The sequence below is a fragment of the Oryzias melastigma genome, linkage group LG19 (assembly GCF_002922805.2).
Source record: "Oryzias melastigma strain HK-1 linkage group LG19, ASM292280v2, whole genome shotgun sequence".
NCBI lineage: Eukaryota > Metazoa > Chordata > Actinopteri > Beloniformes > Adrianichthyidae > Oryzias > Oryzias melastigma.
In genome coordinates, this window is record NC_050530.1 from 5,549,128 (window position 1) to 5,559,904 (window position 10,777).

Genomic DNA, 10,777 nt, shown 5'->3' on the forward strand with positions numbered 1-10,777 from the left:
TGTTCAACCTCTGCTCCTGTCTTCCAGTACGCCTGGGTGGAGCGCCATCTGGGCCCGGACTTCCTGGAGCAGGTGGTTTTGACCCGAGACAAGACGCTGGTGTCCGGGGACATCCTGATCGATGACAAGCCAGACATTTATGGTGAGGGGGGGCATTTACGTAATGGGGGTTATTTACTGTGTGGGGGGCAATGCATATCCAGAACCGAGCTTAAGCTGGTTCTGTTGGACTCATCCAATCCTGATCTGTGTTCTGAGCAGGCGTGGAGCCCAATCCGGCGTGGGAGCACATCCTGTTCACGGCCTGCCACAACAAGCACCTGCCGCCCCGCCCCCCCCAGAGGCGGCTCCTGTCGTGGTCGGACGACTGGCGGGCGGTTCTGGACAGCAGAAGGTTCTGAGTCCCACAATCCTCAGCGGCGCCACCAGGGGGCAGCGTGGCGCCGAACCGAGAAACAGATGTGGTCCCCAGGGCCCCCCAGGGTCTCTCCTGGTCCCTGAGTGCACTGACAGAACCCGGACGGGTGTGACCCCCAGAACTGTGACGGACCAGAACCGGCTGCTTTATTCTCACTGTGACGAATCACGGATTCTGTGGTGCTTTTAGATTGATCTCCTCACACGTGCACACAGGCTCGTGCACACGTCCTCGTGCACACAGGCTCGTACACACGTCCTCGTGCACACAGGCTCGTACACACGTCCTCGTGCACACGGAACATGCACACTTCCAAACGCCTGTAAAAGATGGAGTTTTTTTTCCTGATTTGAATCTTTTAAAAGTGAAACATTTTCCCGTTTTATGTTTGTTTATGGATCAAACCAAACTTGGAATTCTGTTCGGATGGATTTTGGTTCCAGAAAAAACTTTCTTTCTCTGATTTGAACCATTTTTCAGTCATTCTCTTCCTGGTTTTTCAAACGGCGCTAAACGGTTTCTTCTCTTGATGCTCAATAAAACTGAAAAGTCCTTTTCAAGTTTGAGTTTTTATGCCCCCCCCACGAGGTCATGCTGACTCAGCGTTTCACATGGAGGTGAGCTCTGCCGATTCGTTCATGAGGTTTTCTGATAAATTGATTTTCTGAGGGAATTTCAGATAAACAAACATCAAGACACAAATAAAAGCAAAACAAACCAGGTTCTCTAAAACGTGAAACCTGGAGTGTCCAAAGTCCGGCCTCGAGGGCCGGTGTCCTACATGTCCTACAACCAACCTCACATTGAAGCTCTTTACTGGCTGAAAACACCCGATCAGGTGGTCAGCAGCAGATAAGACAGTTTCTGAGACACCAGCAGGAGGCCCTCGAGGCCTGCATGAAACAGTCCATCAGGTGTCGCTGAAGATCCAGAAACGTGAAGTTCTGATCTCCTCATTCTTCAGTTCCATCCTTTGAGCGATCATTTCTGGAACGAGTTCACGCGGAGCCTGTCAGCCGTTTGGTTCCTCGGCTTCAGTGTTTAGCAGCTGAGATGGAACCAGAACCTTCAGGAGGTCGTTGGTGAATCGGATGCTGATCCGTTGTTGGTTTGGGTCGGATCCAAACTCTCAAAGTTCTGATGTCCGGGGGTGGGGAGTGGGGGGTTCAGTGACAGATTTTAAGGAAAGATAAGCAGTAACTTCAGAAGAACAGATCTCTGATTTTATTGGTTCGAAAAGTCTAAAAACATTCAGTCTCTAAAGTTTGATCAGTCTGTGAGAACATCAGTTCTGTTAGAAATCTTTCTATAAATTATCTTCATTAACTTGCTCTTTCAGAGACTTCAGTTATGGATTTGAATCGTGTTATTGTCTAAGTTTGGCTTCTTTATGCGTCAAAGTTCAAGACATGGACCCTCAGTTTTCTGAGCGGTTCTGGTTCTTCAGAGCTGGTCCAGGATTGTGCAGCAGATGGAATCCGAGTTCAGATGTGAATCTGGATCTTCACTACACGGAAAAAAGAGAGAACACCGTCTGTAACACACCAAGACACAAAGGTACACACAAAGCCGCCATTTCTTCAGCTCCGTTCCAGCAGAACCACTGAGAAGATCCAAACAGTCCAGACGACTGAAGGACCGTTAGAGCGGGAAAGATCAAAGAAGAATAAACCACAAACGTCCTGCAGGAGGAAGAGTCGCAGAGCTTTTATATTCTGTCTGTGTGTGTGAACTTCCTCTAACACCGAGGCCTCATGGGAAACGGTGGCAGCACATGCTGTGCGTTTGTGAATGAAACTTAACGTACAGACTGTTCTCTGGGGGGGCAGTGGGCGGAGCCAGCACTTCAGCTGACTGTTTAAGGTGGAAGTTAATAATTGCCTCAGAGCTTGTTGACAGCTTTTGTTTCAGCATGGAGAACATCTCTGGAAAGAACTGGATCCGGAGGATCCGCCTCCAGCGCCCGCCGCTCTCACGCCGCTCGCCGTCTGTTTGGATTGCCGTCCTTCCGCTCGTCTAATTGCTTTATGACCACAGAGGAAAGTGTGGCCTCAAATGTTCTCTGGACCATCGTTTGTTCTGTCAAACAAAGTGGCAGCTTTACAGGTTCTGAGTTCCGGCCCGGTGAGATGAGCAACAGAGGACTTGTTCATGTCACAGTAACATGAATGAATGAATGAATGAATGAATGAAATGGTTTATTTCAAGCGATCAGGCCACAATACATAACATATCACATAATGAATCAAAAGTAGATCGCTTGAAAGGGAGTGGAAGGAAGTGAACTTATATAATCCACCCTGACTCGACCGTTTTCTCTACATGAATGATCAATATCAGGTTCAGGACTTAATATCAAATATTAATAGATTCAGGGTGGCATGTTCAACTCTCCGCGTACGTGTTGCTGCACTCGGTACTTTAAAAGCCGAAGAGTTGAGGAGAGCTGTAGACGCGCGTCTGCTCGTCGTGATCCGGAACCGGAAGAACATGATCAGAATCAGGACGGGTCCAGTTTTTGAGTCTCACAGAGAAAGTTCTGGGAGCTGCTCTGTGAACCAGAAGCTGCTGCAGGAACATCTGCAAACGGACCTTCAACTTAAGCAGAACCAGAACCTTCTGGTATTCACATGACTGTACTAAAAACACCACAGCGAAACATGACACAGCAGTTCCTGAGGTCCTGCTTGTTTGTTCTTCCAAAGGTCTGGTCTGTAGGGTTTTAATGACTTGTGCTGGTTTGTGACGAGTCATGTTGGTGATATGGCCTTTGTAGACAATGGCCTCTCTTTAGATGTTAATGAACCTTAATTGGATTCTGATGTCTAAGCAGGACCTGGAGAAACTAGTGCATGCTTTCATCTTTAGTCGACTTGATTACTGTAACAGTGTTTTTACAGGACTACCAAAAAAATCCATCAGGAAACTGCAGCTTATTCAGAACTCTGCTGCTCGGGTTCTCACAAGGACCAAGAAAGTAGACCACATCAGTCCAGTTCTGAGGTCTTTACACTGGTTACCTGTCTGTCAGAGGATAGACTTTAAAGTTCTGTTACTGGTTTATAAAGCTTTGAATGGTTTAGCACCAAAATACATGACTGACCTCCTGACCCAGTATGTACCAGCCAGACCTCTCCGGTCATCAGGATCCGGTCTCATCAGAACCTTCCAAGTTCTTTAGAACCTCCAAATTTCTTCCCACTGTTGTTTTCAGCTCTGATGCCGACGAGCTTCTCAAAAATTTCAATCTCCAACAGTCTTTTCTGTCCTTTTTTTAGTGAAAAAAAAAATATTTTTTTAATTAAATTTTTTTTTTGCACCAATTCTTCAGGGAGATAAAGACTTCACTGTGAAAAACCCATGTCAGCCTGACAGACCATAATACTTCATCTCCTTTTCAGAGAAAGAAGATGAACTGAATCCATCTGCAGCATTAACAGCAGCATAACTGCATGTTAAACACTTCATCACTCAGAGTTCCTCTGAACTCTTTGTTTCCTCTCAAATCAGCTTCTGAAAAGTGTCATGAACTTCCCGGTAAAACTGGGGGTGGGGGCATTGGTTTAATGGCCTGCCTTCCATCTGGATACAGAAAAAGCTGGAGTTTGTTGATTTATGCCATTGAAGTTCAGTCAGAACATTCACAGAACTTAGTGGTGTTCCAAACGGGTCACAATTTCAGTCTCTGAGTCTGAGAAGACAGACGTGTTGCAGACTAAAGTATGCAGACGGAAGAGTAGCAGACACACATGTTATAGACACACATGTTATAGACATTGATGTTATAGACATAGATGTTATAGACATACATGTTATAGACATAGATGTTATAGACATAGATGTCCCAGACACACATGTTATAGACACACACGTTGCAGACACACATGTTATAGACACACATGTTATAGACATAGATGTCGCAGACACACATGTAATAGACATAGATGTTATAGACATAGATGTCCCACACACACATGTTATAGACACACGTGTTATAGACACACATGTTGCAGACACACATGTTATAGACATAGATGTCGCAGACACACATGTAATAGACATAGATGTTATAGACATAGATGTCTCACACACACATGTTATAGACACACATGTTATAGACACACATGTTGCAGACACACATGTTATAAACATAGATGTTATAGACATAGATGTTATAGACATAGATGTCCCACACACACATGTTATAGACACACGTGTTATAGACATAGATGTTATAGACACACATGTCGCAGACACACATGTTATAGACATAAATGTTGCAGACATACATGTTGCAGACATACATGTTGCAGACATAAATGTCGCAGACACATGTTGCAGACACACATGTTGCAGACACACATGTTGCAGACATAAATGTCGCAGACACACATGTTATAGACATAAATGTCGCAGACATACATGTTGCAGACATAAATGTTATAGAGATAAATGTCGCAGACATACATGTTATAGACATAAATGTCGCAGACATACATGTTATAGACATAAATGTCGCAGACATACATGTTATAGACATAAATGTCGCAGACATACATTTTATAGACATAAATGTCGCAGACACACATGTTATAGACATAAGTGTCGCAGACATACATGTTATAGACACACATGTTATAGACATAGATGTTATAGACACACATGTCGCAGACATACATGTTATAGACACACATGTCGCAGACATACATGTTATAGACATAAATGTCGCAGACATACATGTTGCAGACATAAATGTCGCAGACACACATGTTATAGACACACATGTCGCAGACACACATGTTGCAGGTACAAATGTCGCAGACATACATGTTATAGACATAAATGTCGCAGATACACATGTTATAGACATAGATGTTATAGACATAGATGACCCAGACACACATGTTATAGACACACGTGTTATAGACATAGATGTTATATACACACATGTCGCAGACACACATGTTATAGACACACATGTTGCAGACACACAGACACACATGTTATAGACATAGATGTTATAGACATAGATGTCCCACACACACACATGTTACAGACACACGTGTTATAGACATAGATGTTATAGACACACATGTCGCAGACACACATGTTATAGACATAAATGTCGCAGACATACATGTTGCAGACATAAATGTCGCAGACACGCATGTAGCAGACACACATGTAGCAGTTGCAGACACACATGTTATAGACATAAATGTCGCAGACATACATGTTATAGACATAAATGTCGCAGACATACATGTTGCAGACATAAATGTTGCAGACGTACATGTTGCAGACACACATGTTATAGACATAAATGTCGCAGACACACATGTTATAGACATAAATGTCGCAGACATACATGTTGCAGACATACATGTTGCAGACATAAATGTCGCAGACACGCATGTTGCAGACACACATGTAGCAGACATAAATGTCGCAGACATACATGTTATAGACATAAATGTCGCAGACATACATGTTATAGACATAAATGTCGCAGACATACATGTTGCAGACATAAATGTCGCAGACATACATGTTGCAGACATAAATGTTGCAGACATAAATGTTGCAGACATACATGTTGCAGACATACATGTTGCAGACATAAATGTCGCAGGCACACATGTTGCAGACATAAATGTCGCAGGCACACATGTTGCAGACACACATGTTATCGACATAAATGTTATAGACATAAATGTCGCAGACATACATGTTGCAAACATAAATGTCGCAGACACACATGTCGCAGACACACATGTTATAGACATAAATGTCGCAGACACACGTTATAGACATAAATGTCGCAGACATACATGTTATAGACATAAATGTCGCAGACATACATGTTGCAGACATAAATGTTGCAGACATAAATGTTGCAGACATACATGTTATAGACATAAATGTCGCAGACATACATGTTGCAGACATAAATGTCGCAGGCACACATGTTGCAGACACACATGTTATAGACATAAATGTTATAGACATAAATGTCGCAGACATACATGTTATAGACATAAATGTCGCAGACACACATGTCGCAGACACACATGTCGCAGACACACATGTCGCAGACACACATGTTATAGACATAAATGTCGCAGACACACATGTCGCAGACACACATGTTGCAGGTACAAATGTCGCAGACTGAACTGAAGCCAACAGAATAAACAAACTGCTCAGGAGCAGGTCAAACAGGAGGTGGTGGTCTTAATCTGTAGCTGCGTTCTCTCAGAAGACGCCTGACGGCCTCCACATCCCTGCGTCTGCGTAGATGAAGGGGGAGGGGCGGGTGCTGCCAACATCAAATCTTGATTACTCATCTGCAAAGTGTAAATTAGAAAGCAAATCAAATAAAACTGAAGTATCTGAGAACCAAAATAGCTCTCTTGTCTTCCCAGTAGGATGAGTCATCTCTGGGGAGGAGAAGGTGGAGATGATGCTGACGGAGGCTGAGGTTTCTGACGGGAGCCCAGCAGAAATGTCTCCAGAGAAGCAGTTTGTTTTAGTGACGATGTTCCACAGTAAATGTTGCTCTGTTGCTACTCAGAGGTTTTGCGTTTGGAAGTTTCCACATTTTCTCTCCTTCCTTTCAATGATGGACGTATATATAGTCCATGTGGGCTGCGTGCCTCCTCTGTGTTTGAGGAGTAAAAAGAAAAGCTTTGCATGCTGGTTCTCCGCCGGCGTCTTTCGGCATGTTGTGTATTTTAGGCACCGGCGGTTTTCTCTGCCAGGAAACTTCACACACTGACGTCCTTGCTCAACAGATTGAGGCCGCCACGCTCAGAAAAGCTGGCACACGCCACCGCCAAACGCTGCCAAGCCGCCACTCACGCGTTCACATGCATGCGCACGTTGGAGCATGTGTCGGTGCTCCCATCCTTTCATGGAGAGTCTCCTCAGTCGTTTCCAGAGAAAGCTGACGCGGCGCGTCGTCATGGGAGGTGGGAAATCTGAAGCTTTTGGAGCCAACGCAGGTTCTAAGACCCGCAGAAAAGAGGAGCAACAGACGGACACGGTGATGGTGTTTATCTGTGTGAGACTAATGTGAGGAGTTATCAACCAGCTCCCTCTGAAAACAGGTGACAGGTTTTCTGTCAAATACATGTAGATACAAATACCATACCGTGGGAATCCCACGGAACCCTCATCTGGACCCCACAAGACAGCCTGTTGAACTTTGTTTTCAAGGATTTTTTGTCTTCACTTTGTCTGTGGCATGAAATCCTGTCCACCTTTGTCAAAGGAGGGATCATCAATGTAAGGGTGGGGTCATTTGGACCCCTCAAGAGAGCACAAGGGTAAAAAAGATTACACTAAAGAGGGAAACAAACATGGACGTCACATGACCCGTTGAGTTGTACCAGGTTGGATGACCTTTATGAAAAAGGTCGGTGGGACACACCCATCCAGACAATCTGACAATCACCGTCCAGAAACCTCCATCTGTTTAGGGTCAGTCTGATGAGGGTCATACAGCGGACACCAGAACAGTTCTCATAAATACTTACATGTAGCCATATATGAACAAAAGCTTTTGGATCCAGAGTTTGAGCAGCTGGAACTTGAACTGTTTAACATCAAAGAAAACAAGGATTTGATTGAGCTCCCCAGTCGTCGACTAATGAAGTGAGTTCTACATTCACTGCTTTGGTTTAGCCTGGTGTCACAGACCAGTAGAACTCCAGTCTCAGTCACTTGGACTGGTACAAGGGGTTGACCAGTACCGGTTCAGGGGGTTTTTGGGTTGTCCAGGTCCGTGGAGGGTGTGGAAAGCAGAGGCTGCATCTTTTGAGGCTCCAACGAGCACCTCAAGGAACGTCATGAAAATAGAACGTACCATTGTGGTGGTTATGGTGAGGATAATAGACGTTACTCTTATGGCGTCCGGGTGATGCTGTCGTACGGTGTCCTTACACCACACTCGAGTCCTGGCTCCTTACTAACCACGGGGGGTAAGTGCCGGTCGGACGTCCTCACAAACTACTCTCTGATTGTCTCATTTCTAACATAATGCAGCGAGGAGCGTGCACGTATCACGTGAACAGCACTAACAGGATCCTAGTTCAGTTTGCAGGATTTGGGGGCGGAGTTAATCAATGAAAAATCTGTACGACTCGCCTGCGTCTCACCTACCCCCCCTCTTACTGACCCTTAGCGTTGTAGGAGTGTTCACTATGACTTGTCACCCGCAGCACGCCCGTAGATAAAACATGAACATTTTCTCTTGACGGTTCACTGAGCGTCCATGACCTGATGTTTCCAGCGGGTCACCTGTGTGTCCCGTACAGGTTTGACCTTTTCACCCACAGCGCAGCTGGGGCTCATCTTAAGGTGGGTGAGTGTTGGACTGAACCATCCACTGGGTTGTCTGGTTCTGGCAAACGCTGACGCCGTCGTGATGCTGGAGTATGCGGCTGAAACAGACATGCTGCATCTCTGAATGACCTCATTACCCATAAGCCATTAGAGGGTGAGAACATCGGGGAGGTCACAGTGAGGCGGGAAAGTGGCAGAGATCATTCTGTGCTTTGTTCAGATAAAGGTCTTTAATCCTCACACAAACACATCCAGAACCACCGAGCGTTTGTCCCACACAAAGGAAAGTCATTATTCACACTCTTACCTGTTCCACAGGTAAGATTGCGTACACCACAGCAGCTCAGTCTGAGAGGAACTCAGACCAAAACATTCAAAACGAGCATGAGATCCTCCCACCACTTCAGATTCTCTGTGTTGTTTAAATATAGCCCAGAAATAACCCTGACACAATAACCAGTGCACGGCGCCCTGCACCAGCCTCTGCAGGGTGCCGTGCACTGGTTAGCGCGAGCACGGCGCCCTGCACCACCTCTGAGCAGCTGATGAGGTTAACATCTGTGACCGTCTTCTGCAGAAATAAACACATTTCTCACAGAGTGACACGGGACACATGACACTTGACGCACAGCACATTTTCAGGCCTCCACTTCCAAGAAAAAGTCTGTCTTTACAGACACATGACGTGATAAAGAAATTCTGTCGGAGCCGCTCAGACTCATCATGTAATCACTCTGGAAGAACAACACACTGATCAGTTACTGAAACCTTTGCAGGATTTCCAGCAGGTTGTGGTGATGCAACAACCTTCTCTGGTTGTGGTGACATAAGACACAAACAGAACTCAGCTCATTGTTTGGCTTTTAGTAAACAATAAAAGAACAAAATATCACAATTAATGTTTGAGTTTATGATCCATTTCACTGATTTGACGGCTCTTGATTTGGTTTTAGAATATTTTCTGGGTCTTGAGGTTCCTCAGGATGCTCCTGAAGTCATCTCAGGGTCTCGAACTTTGATATGAATCATCTCATAACTAGTGAAATGAATTTCTGACAAAAACATTCGTTTTTCCTTTTCAAACAGCTGCTATGAAACATCAGGAGTTCTACAGTATATAAATGTTTTGTTCACCATTCGGTTCCCACAGCGAATCAGCACCGACTGATTTGGCAGTGACTTTTACACCAGATGCCCTTCCTGACACAACCCTGTACTTGAAGGGACCCAGTGAGGCAGCGCCGTTGAGGGTCTCACTGAGATCAGTGGACACCCCAGGATTGAACACAGGTCTCCTGGGTAGAAGCCCTAAACTTAGCCCACTGAGCCATCCAGGCACGCTCTACATAAATGCAGTTTCACATAGAAACTCAGATCTTTTGAGTGTTTTATCTCTTCTATTCCAACATGGACATGCAGGTTTGCTGACAGTTCTGGGCTGAGAAAAGCCAGCATGAATTGGGACCAGAGCTCACTCCCCCATCTCCAAAACCTGGTGGAAACGGCAGAAGAGGGAGTCACCGTGTCTGGTGTCAGAACAGTTCAAACCTTCTTCCTGCTTGAAAGGAAAGTCCAGAACCGAGCTGTACAGAACTGCCCCCAAAGAGACCGGCCTACAGACGGAGGGCGCTGACATGCTTCCCTGGAGTCTCACCGTCACGCAGGTTCAGACCGGATCGATGGCAGGAAGTGAACGACGTCTTCACTCTGATGGTGTGACAGAAACACGGTCATGTCAAAGAGAGGAGAAGACGTGTCCTCTCTGCAGATGCAAAGATGAGGAGAAAAACGGTGGTAAGATTTCCAGAAGATCCACACAACAACCACACCATGAAACAAACACAACAACCACACAATGAAACAAACACAACAACAATCACACAATGAAAAAAAAACACAACAACAATCACACAATGAAACAAACACAACAATCACACAATGAAACAAACACAACAAACACACAATGAAACAAACACAACAATCACACAATGAAACAAACACAACAATCACACA

General features: G+C 45.0%; 1 protein-coding gene across 1 annotated transcript in view; it reads left to right on the forward strand.

Moving 5' to 3' along the window:
• Window positions 1-978, forward strand: part of LOC112141340 (5'(3')-deoxyribonucleotidase, mitochondrial) — a 3,170-nt gene extending 2,192 nt beyond the window's left edge. The window contains exons 4-5 of the mRNA XM_024264452.2: window positions 23-142; window positions 262-978. Of these exons, the coding sequence (XP_024120220.1) occupies window positions 23-142; window positions 262-401 (260 nt within the window). The 3' untranslated portion in view covers window positions 402-978. The remainder of the gene's footprint in view (window positions 1-22; window positions 143-261) is intronic.
• The last annotated feature ends 9,799 nt before the right edge of the window (window positions 979-10,777 follow it).